Here is a 13,521-nt window from a genome sequence, read left to right on the forward strand (position 1 = left end):
CGAAAACCTGACTCCAGTGGAGGTGCCAACTTCCTCCCAAACATCAGTTTACAGAATATACTCACACTTGACTTTTGTTAATGCACATTTATTTAAATTCTCAATTTAGCGAGAGGTAATAATTCACAACACCATTGTGTTTATCCTGTGAAAATCATTGCTATAGCAAATAGAAGTGAATAGGAGCAGGTGAAAAATCACAGATATGATTTTATTTTTATATCACTTGTTTAAATAAGATTAACCGGTGAGCAAGTAATGACTAAGATAATATTGCATGTGAATTCTCTTAATTTCATTAGAGAACTTAACCATAAACAAATGTTAATGTTAAGAAGTTTCTATCAGTTTGATGATGTGATTTATGGCTTATGTGCTCGAAATTGTGCAGTAAGCATTCCACTGCTTGTTATTAACAGTCACCCACAAATTAAAATTCTGTTATCATGACATGCAAAAACTCTAAACCTGACTCTTTCTTCAGTGTAACGCAAAAGAAGAAACTTTGAGAAATGTCTCTGTGGTTTTGTGTGCATACAATGGAAGACAAAGGGGTCCAATGTTGTTTACTTACCAACGTTCTTCAAAATATCTTCTTTTAAGTCATACACCCAGTTAACAGATTTAGGTTCTAAGAACCTTTAAAACATTCTATTTTGGTTGTGGGAACATTGTTGTGGAATGTTTCTGAAACGTTAAAATGTCCAATTACGATTGTAACATAAAGCTTACAAAAATGTTTTGTATAACGTTTGACTAACTTTATTTCCAACCAAACTATAACGTTCTTTAATAATTTATAACATTTTAACAATGCAGGTCTGGAGTGACATAAGGGTGAGCAAATGACGAAAATGAATATTCTGGGGTGAACTATCCCTTTTAACATTGGTTAAAATTATTAAGCCAGGTTTCAAAATAAACGTTTTATTTTTTTGGACCAGAAATGTTTTTGTTCTTACTTTTCTTAACAATTTCTTAGAGAAACATCTAAGAAACTTGATATTTAATCAGCAGAACTTTTCATGCTCCTGAGCTATGAAAGAGCAACCGTTGAGCGTTAACATTTTCCTTTTGGGATTAGACAGAATGAGCATTCCGCTGTCTTTTTGGGTCGCCATAGAAACGCACACTCGCGGCTTAAGGGGGCTGCGGATTGATGGTTTTTTTGCAGGTGCCTGTGAAACAGAGGATTTCTGCCGCCTCTTGCATTTTCCATCTCCTGTCCCCAGCTTACACTCTTTATCCAAGGTGTCGGGGCATTCGATGCCCTGAGGTGTCTGCATAAAGACTGTGAATAATCAGCAAAAAAGTTGTGGAGCAAAGCTTTGAGCTCGCATTCAGTTTGGCTAATCTACAAGCCCTTGTGATTTTTTCACTCCGCTCGTCCGCTATAGTGCAACACCTCGACAGGCCCAGCGGTGCATAATGGCTGTGAAAACATATCTGGGGTGCCCGACAGTTCGCATTTAATGTGGACGTGAGCTGCGTTAATGTAGCCAATGTGCTTTGTCAGTTCCCTTAGTAGGACAAAATTCCTGTTTTTGTTTGCTTTAGAACACTTGTTTTTCTACTTCTCGGTCTTTTGTCCGAGGTAAAAAGAAGCCTGGATTTGCTTGCAGGAAACTTTTCTCTTTGTCTTCAACCTAGCCATTGGACATCGGTTCAAAGGTATTCGGCTCATATAGTCACACGTTATTCCCAGTCGGCTGTACGGCTGCCAGATGGCCAAGTCCTCAGCCGCAGCTCCTCTGTGTCAGCCATCCCAAGATGTCCTCCGTGTGGGTTAGAAAAAGAAAGTCAGAAAGATAGATTGACAGTTAAAGCCTTCAAATATTCAGAACGCACGATAAATCTCATTTCACCAGTATCATGTGTGATTAAGCCTGTCCTTCACTCCAACATTTCTAAATGTGCTTGTGCCTCATTGTAAGGGCTTCTGTGAGGTCCAGAGCCATATATCTAGCCTGGAACTATGAAAACGCCCATCCATTTGTGCTCAGAAACTCTCCAAAATAAGACCAAAAAGCCTGCAGGCGAAGACGCTGTTGTTGCAACACTCCAATACTCTTTTCAGCCTGAAATCCATCTGACAAATGAATGTGTTTTTTTACACGCTCGCTTTTTCTTTCATGCACCATCTCAAATGTGCGTGTGCTATTAATTACCCCCTTTTTCTTCGCGCTGTTTGTTTCTTTCCATCTCTTCACCAGAGCAGGGCAAACTTGTTAAACTTGGCAAATCTGTTTTGAATGAACTCTATTTGCATATGCAAATTGAGAATGGATTTCCCTTGGCTATAAATCTTTCCTGTATGGATCTCTCGACTTTTTTATTACATGCTACATCACAACAACTTGCTATAATCAGTAGTTCCCTAATGGAAATCTGTAGTCTCCCTTCAAAACGTTGTTTATATGAATCCGATAGTGTTCTCCGTTCTGTAATTTGAACACATGCGCGTTCTTCATTGGACATCTGTGGATTATTTCTTTCGAATACGAGTGCTTGCAGACACAGGGAAATAAATATTAATCTAGTGTACTTCCCTGAAGACGTCCTTCCTCATCAATACGCCATTTATAGCTTCCAGTTCTGTGGATTAATGTCCCTGCTGGAAACTTCAGAATTGGTCACCAGCATACAGTATGTGTTTTAGATATTGGGATGTTTGTACTGTATGCTGGTTTGCGCCTCAGGATTCTTAAAGGGATAGTTCACCCAAAATTGAAAATTCTGTCATCATTTACTCACCCTCTTGTCATCTAAAACCTATATGACTTTCTTTTTTCAGCAGAACACAAAAGAAGATATTTTGAAAAATGTTGTTAACCGAACAGCGACAGCACCCATTGACTTGCACTGGTTTTGTGTCCAAGCCATATGGTTTAGTGAATGGGTCGCAGCGATGTTTGATGCCAATTTTCTTTCAAATATCTCCTTTTGTGTTCTGCAGAAGAAAGAAAGTGATATAGGTTTGAATTGACAAGAGGGTGAGTAAATAATGACAGAATTTTCATTTTTGGCACGGAGACATCTTGCATTACTGTATATGAGATCAGTACGTCAGATGATTTAATTTGAGTGGCTCTGGCCATGTGAGGTCAATTTCTGATTCATTTCGGACTCTTTGAATTCAAGCGTCTTTTAAAAAGACTTCATTTACAATTCTCTTTCTTTTAAAGGTCACTGATTGCAGTGTGACCTTGACAGCTGGAATGACTGACTGTGTGTGTCCAATCTCTCTGCTTTATTCCAATTATAACTATCTTTCAATTACAACTGCTAGTACAGCCCACATGTCTGGATTTCAAGTGGACAGAGAGACCCAGCAAACCCCTCTCACTCTTCCTACAAACCTCATTTAGATAAGACACTGCTCAATCAGGTTTCATTAAACTGAGGTTAACGCAGGTCCTTGGGGACACGCTCAACTAACTGCCAGCCGGTCATTACCACATGTTTGCAGTTTCAACCTGTTGAGTTAAATAAAGTTTTTGCTTGGTAGCGGTAACTCATTTGTTTATAACGGGCTTGTTTGGTTAAAAAAAAACAAAAATCTGTTATTATGCTTGAAAAATAAGTGTTTATAAGGACCCCAATTCATAGTGAGCGCATAATAATGGAATACACATAAATGGAAAAAGATACATCCAAAAAGTAACCTGCAGTTTTAAACAGAGATGGCGATAGAGATGCAAAAGTTACGAAAAGCTAGCTTTAATATTATCTTTAATATTCTATTACAGAACCCATCTACATTATTATATTTTATTGTTTTTAATATATTTTCATATTTTATATTTAAAATATAAGTATTGGAATGAGACTTGTAGTTTTTTTAGTTTTATTGTAGTTTTATTTTAAAAAATGCTTATATTTTTAGCTTGCATGTGAATTTTAGTTTCATTTGTGTTGTGTGTTTTATTTTTTATGTTGCTTTAATTTTATTTACGTTTTAGTTTCATTTTTTCAGGTAATAATTTTGGTGCCTCAACTTAAACTTATTACACTTTATTGCGGAGGTAACATTTCTTATTTTTGTGTAGATTCACTTTTTTTTTATTCAGGCAGATTTTTCCTTTATTTCTATTAACAGAAATGTTTAAGTTAACAGTAAGTAAGTAAACCATAATAATGAATGAGAGAGAGATTGCTTTATGAATATATTCTAAAGTTTGTTTTTATCTTTCTTAGATACTGCAACGAACACCTGCCCTGTCCTCCACATGTCTATTGGTCAGCATGGTCTCCATGGGAACGCTGCACAGTTCCATGTGGTGGTGGGATCCAGTCTCGACGTCGGACATGTGAGAATGGAAACGAGTGTCCTGGATGCAGTGTGGTACGTCACACACACGTCACTACTCACATACTTAGATTCCATTTACCACCCTGTTTATGAGACCTTTTGTGCTCGAAAGAACAGAAAATGAACCCTACAGCATATATTCACTGTATACTTACAAAGTATTAAATGAACTACGAACAGGACCTAAATTAGAGCTTTAGGGTATTTAAAAAAGGGGGTTGGGCGAGTGTGGGGATTGCACCAGACTGATGCAATCCATGCTTAAACTCATTCAGACAAAATCCTTTGCACACATACCTGTAGTGTACTTTTGCCGACTATTTTTAGCTCTGTCATGAGCATCCACAATACCAAAATGCAAATCCCGTTCTGAAGAGATGACAGGGTTTGAAGAGCATGCGAGTTCTCCCAAAGTAAGCTTGGATTTTCCAGGCATGAGTTAGCTGTGATATTCTTACTCTCGGTTTAAAAGCAGCCACCCGCTGCCAGTTTAGAAAAGTCCAGCTCACGTGACCACGGTTCATTTCTCATGCCATATGTGGAAGCGGTTTAGGTGGTTAACAGAATGTGAGACAGCCCCAAATAGTTCATTTCCTATTTAAAATGTGTTACGTCCAATGGTTCAATTCAATCTTTCCCGGTAGATCACTGGCACTTGCAAGACACAATCCCTTAAGAGAAAGTTTACACAAGAATTTCCAGTGAGTCCTTATGGTGACACTACCTCATCTTGTCTGTGTACTTTCTAAGTGTGTGGGTGGGTGTGTGTTTACCCACAAGACCAGATGTCTTAGAACCGTCACCATGCTGACAACACTAAAAACACAAATTCACCAAAGAATCTCAGGAATGCCACAGAAGCTGTAAGGGCAGTGCCATCATTTCACTGTGTGTAATTATATTTATATATGTTTTTGTGTGGGTAACAGGGTGGTGCATTGCCCGTCTTATTTGTGCTTATTTTAAGCTTTTTTTAGCACGTAATACTTAGAATGAAGGTTTAATAAGCAAGCTTCAAATTCTTTATTATTGTGTGTTACTGATGGTTGCCAGACGTTGGTACGTCATCATTTTATATAAAAAAATCCTATTTGAAATACTACTTGGTGATTCAAAATAAGAATAGGAAAACAAGAAAAATAAGAAAAATAAAATGGATTGTATTGAATTATTTGTTTGGAAAGTAATTTGAGTCAGTTTTATTTTCAATTTGTTTCAAACTGTTGCTCAACCATGACAATAGATGAACTGACAGAAAAAACGGATGATGTGTGAAGACGTAGCAGAGAGATTTACATTGATATCTGCATTTTTATTTCTGACATTAAATTCTCTGAATTATATGTATAAAATATATTTTAAACATAAAACTATTCACAGATTAACATGCACCATAACAACTGTGAATTCAATTTTTTGCCCAATGATTTCGCAGCATGGGTATTAATTTAACCGACGCATAGATCATATACGTTTTTTCTTGAGAATTTAAATATTCCCATTTTCATCGCATCCTGGATTGAGTGCCCTCGCTGTGTGCTTCTTTCTGATCAATTGTGTACTAATAATTGAAACTGTTTGTCTTGGTGGGCCATGATGGAACGGCCATCCGGTGTCTCAGGTGAACTGCTGGTAATGAATGGAATCTGTGACACTTGTGTAATTCTTTGTTTTCTGTGTTTTCGGTGGCTGTTGAGCTCTAGGGAGTTTGGGAGCGTCTAGTGTCAAAGATGTACAGTGTGAGGTTTGGACCGCCCAATAACAGACCGACACACACATACTTGCTGTTACACTGAATTTTTGTGTGGGGACACAAAGGATTGAGGGTTGTTTGTCAGAGCGTGCCTGTGTGTGGGTATCAAAGACAGCAGGAGGAAGAACTCGGCCCCACAGGTCCTGGTGATCTAAATGGCACGCTGGATGTAATGATGTTAAAAAGCCTCAGAGAGCTTGTGTAGGATTACTCATTAGTCAGCAGATGTCTGGAGACGGAGCAGAGGGCAGCAATGCTCTGTACAGGGCATCCCCTAATCCCTGCTTCCACTACCCATAATGCATTTGCGGCGGGCAGAAACTTTAGGTAATTCGGTAATGCAGAGGAAGAAAAATGCACTCAGGGATGGTGAGTGGGAAAGGCCTCTGAAAAAGATGAAGAGATAATGAATAGATAGTCGGAGAGAAAAACAAAAACAGAACAATAGAGAAAGGAAGGCCGGGACAAAGTGAGATTGATGGAGGATTACAGAAATGAAAAATGTGTGTGAGATGAGTAATGATAGCGGCGACAGAAATAGTGGAAAAAGGAGCAAACGTCACTGGAGTCTGTATTATTCACACATAACATCATTATCTGCAGGAAAATATGATTGATGTGTGCGCGGTTTGGGTCATGTCAGATTTCCGTGGACACAGAGAAATTTGAGACAGGTCCGGTGCAAACTTTCAGGCTGCAGAGACGCGTCGATAGGTATTAGATCACTATTATGTCGCCCATATGTAGGCAGTTGGCCAGCTGGTGTGTATTTTGGAAAACAACTGCCTTATTGAATCCAATGTAGCGTCACCGTCACACCCGCTGTGTTTGAGTGTGTTCTGCTGATGATCACTTTTAGTTAATATACCCTTGATAGGAGATTTTACAGTAATGCTAAGTGGTCCATTTTATTTTATATATTTTTTGACAGTTGCTTATACGTTTTATAGTAAACCATAGAAAAACCCTCATTCAAAGTATTTGTAAGCCTAATAAGAAAGGACAGTGTGTCTTACTAGCTCTGTGAAAATTGCTCTCACCTTTAAAAACTGTTCCTGTACTGTTGTGCTATTGAAAATTTTAAGCAATTTGACATTTTTTTCATAGTCAGTAGAAAATCACATATAATGTGATTTGGGCGCAGGCTTTTTTTCTTAAACCAGTAAGCAATGACCTCATACATAAGAAACACCCTAAAATTCATAAATTAGTTATCATTAGAGATGCACCGATACTAAATTTCATACCGATATCTGCCGATATTGATTCTGAAGATTAAATTAACTTTCTGAACGTTACAAATTCATATAATGACTATTAATATTGAACATCAAACTTGTGATGTTTCTTCACATTTTCTATATACAGAGCACAAATGCATTGCATTTTCCAATAGCCGATAGTGTGAAAATTGGCTTTTATTGGCCGATACGGATTATTGGCCGATATATCAGTGCATCTCCAGTTATTATTATATTTGTTTCTCGCAATAGGTTATGGTTCAGTTTAAATTAAAAATATATTTTTTATGTTTTTACATTACTTCAACTCATCAAAATAAGTTACTGTAAGAAAGTTTAACTTAATTTTATAAGCGACAGCAACTCACCACTGGGCAAAATTTAAAGTTGAAAAAACTTTCAAAGCCAATTTGATTGTACTTAAAAGTTTAAGGCAACAAAAAAGCACTGTGCATAATGAAACTTTTTTTTTAATAAACACATTTTCATTATGCGCATTTGCACAGAATCACTAATTCTCAACACCTCTCTACAGTATGTGTTACAGTATCTCATATCTATCTACATTTACATTTATTCATTTAGCAGATGCTTTTATCAAAAGTGACTTACAGTTGAGGAATACAACAAGCGATTCATCTTAATATGGCAATAATCACGAGAAGTACCAATAATACAAAGTTTCAGTCATCAACATCTATCGTGTTGATGTTCCGTAAAATAAAAAAACATGAAGTCAGCTACTTTGATTTCATCGCAGTGCCATGCTATTTACTGTCATTAAATATTAACAAACATAAAGCAATGTCACAAGTTGTCCGTGTCTTTAACCTTGGATTTCCGCTCCCTGTCCTCAAGAAAGTAGGTAAAAAGAGAGTGTGGGGCATGGTGAAGAAGACGGCCGCTTGAGCGTTTGACATCAGCGGTCTCTATCTGACAGATTGACGGATGAACAAAAAGACTTTTATCTTATTTTGCCAAGGTCTGGCAGCCATTCAAGGTCTATTAAGCATAAATAAATGCAGAGAGAATGGACACAGCTTCCCACTTCACCAAATGAACACGTGATTTACAGGAAATATATAGCTCTTCCATTTCTTAAGGTGTCAGGATATGAATTTGACTGCGTCTGGGGCTGGTCGTCGGTATTAGGAGACGCACAACATTATCATAAATCAAAGGATTGAAAGCTCTTAACTGCTGGTCGGATCTAGGATACAGGCAGTGTGGATGTCATATCAATTCTAGAAATGGAAAACAAACAGGTTTTCTAGACGTGCAGTCAGCACTGTTGAAATGCTCTCCAGAATTTCTCCTGAACATATTTCATCTCAACCATTCCATGCCAGTGAATTTTTGTCAGTACTTCAGGCTTCCAGTCAAATCCAAATGTCATTTTAACTTGTGGAGGACGGCCGTATTTTTGTCTTCATTTATTTCCTCGTATTTCACAGCCTTTTTCTTCGCAAAGGCAATAAATTACACTTGATCAATGACCTTTTCTGCCTGACTTGTTTGCTTCTTGCCATGTTCAGCAAAGTGCGCAATGGAAATATAGGTGCCTGCAAAATGGCAACAAGACAGCAATAGGGCATGTCAAGGCTGTCAAACCTCAAAAAAAAAATTGAGTGAGAGTCTTGCTTTACACAAAGTATAGACCGTGTTTTAAGAGGTGGGGAGTTAAGAAGGATTTGTTGGCTTGTACAGTCTAAATTGTCTTTTTGTGCCTACTAGGGCATGTAGCTTCAACTATCATATTGACATTAAATAAATCATATACAGCATAAAGAATGTTTTGTATATGTATTGGTTTTGGAGAGGGGTTTTATCTTTTTAGTCTTCCCCAAACATTCACATAATTCTCACCCTATTGTTTTTTAAAGGAATTCCAATCCTGTAATACCCTCCCTTGTCCGGATCTAAAGAAGACCACTCCCTGGACGCCATGGACACCCGTGAATATCTCAGACAATGGCGGCCACTACGAGCAGAGGTTTAGGTACACGTGTAAGGCGCGTGTACCCGAGCCCAACCTGCTGGAGGTGGGGAGGCAGCGAATCGAGATGCGGTACTGCTCTAGCGACGGCTCCACGGGCTGCTCCACTGACGGTGAGAACTCATTCAATCTCACCATTCTTCATTTTTCTATTGCCTTTTCCCACTTTCATCTATTTTCCCCACTCTCATCTTGCTTTTTCGCTCTGTGTCTTTGATGGAGTGAGTCTGACTTTGAGGCAAGTCACTTGATCTATTTGTCCATCAGTACAAAATCAACATGATGTGCTATAGTGCCTCTCTCTCTCTCTCTCTCTCTCTCTCTCTCTCTCTTGCTCTTACTTATCTTCATCAGTTTTCGAAATGACGTCTTACCTAACAGAAGTGCTCTCAGCCATGTTTTATAACCGTTGTGCTAATGAAGTCAAATCAGAGAATGCCATGTCTCTCAGTGATTTGGCCTTCCTGTCTGGCAAAGTGCTCTTAATTTCATTTGTTTACCTTCCTGCACGTGTACAACTGCATTCAGTTTCACTGCTGCGAGCTGTAAACACTTGGTGGTTTGTGAACAAGCTGTTAACCGGGATGTTACGAGACCGTAAGTGGCATCTCAATATTAGATACACAGCGGATGTAGTGAAACCACTGGCTCCAGATGAACCGTAAACTTTGTTTGTGAGGGATGTTTACTTGGAACGTACATTGTGGCTCTGATCTGCAACAGCTATTTACTAAAGCTTGATAACCGTGAGATCACAGCAAAAGAGTTGCCACACACATAGCTTATGACCAAGGTTTTTTATATGCTTGTGTCATTTGTGCCACTTTCCTTTGCTTTTACATCTCTCTAATTTCAATTTCGTTTTATGGGAGAGTAAACTACAATGATGTTTGGCGCGGCATATAAACAACAACAACATAGAAACATTTGTTTTGCTAGTCTGCGGAAGTCATTTGTTGCACTTAATGATAACTTTTGTATTCGAAGGATAAAAGAAAACCGAGGATTTCATTTAAACTTGTATTGAATCATAATTGTAACATTAGCTGCATTAAAACAAAGTACAGCTGTGCCACGGTTCATGTGGATGTAGTAAGTTTAGTGTGCTTCATCTTTATGCTATGGATTTTTTTGGCTCCATCATAACTTTATGTTTGAATGATATGATGCTAAAATGTTATCTTGTTTTTGAATTGTAAAGTATACTTCTATTCACAACATGTCTATACACCATGATTTAAAAACCTTCTGATGCATTATATACAACTTTTATTCAATGATTAGAGTTTTAGCATCAATGTTTAATGTTATTTTTAGGTGAAAGATTTCTTTTTTACTATTTCTTCTACATAGTTTTTCCAATCTTTAGAAAAATTGGCTCATATTGTCTCTAAACTTACACAAATTTCTGTAAAGTTTCACAAATTAATTGGTTTACAGTAACAGGTTTCTTCTAAAAAAAAAAAAGTTTAATGCATTAAAATGCTTAGCAATATAGCTATTGGAAATGCTAATTATCGATTACATTTTGCACATTTCTAAGTTTCTAATACTAGTTGTATGCAAAATATTTTTTTGTTTACATAATATGGGTGTGTACTGTGTATAAAAATTAGCCTATGTATAAATAAATACACAAACATACATGTATATACAGTATCTAAGAAATATTTACACGTACATGAACTTTTGTTTGCATACGATTAGTCGCGACTAATTTCGACACAAACACCAAAACTTTTGTTATTCGTATTTGTTTATAGTCCAATTGGATGGAAACAGCTTTTTTTTAGCTCATAAACAGTACATGTACAAAAACTGGATGGAAACATTGTCACCATTCCCACAGGATTTGTGTTTCTAATCAGTTTTTAAACCGTCTACTGATCAAGAGTTTAAAGCAGTGATGTATCTACTTCAAGTCTTTAGCCAATTTGTCTTACAAAATAAACTGTCAGCGGCTTCCGTGACCTCTTAAGTCTATATATCCTTAAGGTATATTCAACAAATCTACTCTGCATTACTGGGTAAATTTCACAGGTCTGCTTGGCCCTGTAATTGCAGCTTGCAGCTATATTATCAGTATTGCCAGTGATCTGTATAACTGACACGCCAGACTCTCGCACGATACATCAGCGCGGCATCTGTGTAATTCATAAATATTAAATGCCCCAAACGGAAATTATTAATTACCGTGCTTCGGCCATTATTTAGCTCGAAGCAGCCAGCTATAACCCTATATTCCCAGTCATGACAGATGTGTCTCCTAAAGGCTTTCAGTGGTTAACTTAGCGCATATCGTACGGAAGAGGCCCACTGCCATAATCACCTTCACACTAAAGATGTGTGTTGATATCAGTGAAGCCACGAGGGAAGATGAGTTTTGAAATGAATGGGCTGCCACTTGGCAAAGATTTAGCCTCCCATCTTGGCTGGCCCAAATCGATTTGAATCTGTAAGAATCCGTAATCCTAGCTTGTGTGAAGAAAAGGTGATAAAGCACAGTGTCTAAGAAAGATGATGTGGAAAAACCTAGAGTTGTGGACTGAGTTTACAGTAAGTGGTTACACTGAGGGTCCTAGTGGTAGTTTTACATTTTTTGAATGCAGTCTATTGCATTAAAAATCGTGATATCATTGCTGTCGAATTAAAACATTGTATCTCCATACATTTCATAAATCATTATTATTGTTCACCCTTCATGTTTGACCATGGGTTTTGCAAATATTTACCCAAAAATTATTGAAAAGAGCCTGTCAACTTTGACAACACTGTGACAAAACTTTGTCAACAAATGCATTTTTTCATTTTCTAAAATGTGGCAGTTTTGGAGTTACAAGCTTTCAGTCCAACAGCAATGATATGCTCCATCTATTGACTTCAGGTATAAAATGTACGACAATAGTGTTTTTTAAAGGTGTCCTCAGACGAGCACTTTAAACAAGTAATAATGATTTATTAGGGTCTTCATGAAATGTCTGGAACATATTTTGCTTAAAAACACTCAGTGGCTGTGTAAACAAAATCCTTCTTGCCTTGTCAAAAATTGCTATGCTCACAGCAACCCGTTTTGGTGCATGTCTCTTGTCTCATGTCTCTCTAACTGATAATGAGTTACAGCGAACCCCACCCCCCTTCTGTCCGGCGTGTCAACACAACACACGTGTATTATCTGCCATGGCAATGGTTTAGCTAAATGATATTTCCTGAATTCCTCTGCGGTTAGTTTCGTCTTAAACATCTCAAATCATTCGTCCGGAGACAAAAAAATCAGTCACAGCAAACAGCGCATCCTAATGCGCTTACCTTGTGCGTGAATGCTTACCTAAAATCCACGGAATCCACTGCAGATCTCAGCGGAATTACATGGATTTTAGCGCTTGTCATTGACAAGTTATAACGTTACACACACAACGTGAGAGCTAGTTTGCTGTGACAGATATTTCAGCCTAAACACGAATGATTTGAGACGTTTAAAACGAAACTAACCCCAGTGTTCGCCCCTGTTCATTAGCAAAACAAACAGCTTGCCGCAGCTAAACATATTAACGCACAAAATGTATTAACATTCATACAGCTAAACTACAAGTGTCCATCTGCACTTATATACAGTAAGTTTAACACTGGCTTTGAATGTTCTATTTAGCCCGTGACTGACTTAGCTGCCTTCGCTATCATATGCTAACGTTATCCTCCTATATACAGTATACGGTACATGTACGTCAATTCAGACTGTTGATAAATATAACTTACATCGGCAGCTTTGTCTCATTCAGTTGGTCTCGATCCCTCTTGAGGAACAACTTTGAAGCTAATCCTGCTTGTACTGTCCCAGGTTGATAAAGCACTCTGGCTTGAAGTGATTCACGCAAACAAGCAGGTTTTTACTTATGGTTTCTGATGGATTTCCACTAAAAATCAAATAAATCCACTCCTGTCTCTTCCTAGGTTTGGACTCTGTGCAGCGACTACATTGCATGTTGTCCACGAACTTTAGCCATGGCGTCACGTACACCGCTGTCGCTTGTGAAAACAACAATGGCGGAGCGCGGTAGGAGGAACTGTGTAGATTAAGGGGCGGTAACATTATAATAAAATCAGCTTTGGACGTCACAATCGGAGCGAAATCTGAACGGCTCGATTTCTCAACAATTTTTAACAATTAGTTAAAAACAAACATTATTTTCAAACAGTGACAAGGTAATTAGAAACTTTTTTA

General features: G+C 37.8%; 1 protein-coding gene across 2 annotated transcripts in view; it reads left to right on the forward strand.

The window, feature by feature from the left end:
• The window catches only part of sema5a (sema domain, seven thrombospondin repeats (type 1 and type 1-like), transmembrane domain (TM) and short cytoplasmic domain, (semaphorin) 5A), a 109,097-nt gene that overhangs the window by 76,931 nt on the left and 18,645 nt on the right, over positions 1 to 13,521 (forward strand). For both annotated transcript variants that reach the window (XR_008961856.1, XM_057323008.1), the window contains exons 15-16: positions 4,198 to 4,345; positions 9,190 to 9,415. Coding sequence is in view for 1 of the 2 variants with exons in the window: in XM_057323008.1 (XP_057178991.1) it covers positions 4,198 to 4,345; positions 9,190 to 9,415 (374 nt within the window). In the remaining variant the exon portion in view is untranslated. The remainder of the gene's footprint in view (positions 1 to 4,197; positions 4,346 to 9,189; positions 9,416 to 13,521) is intronic.

The sequence above is a fragment of the Triplophysa rosa genome, linkage group LG23 (genome assembly GCF_024868665.1).
Source record: "Triplophysa rosa linkage group LG23, Trosa_1v2, whole genome shotgun sequence".
Lineage (NCBI taxonomy): Eukaryota > Metazoa > Chordata > Actinopteri > Cypriniformes > Nemacheilidae > Triplophysa > Triplophysa rosa.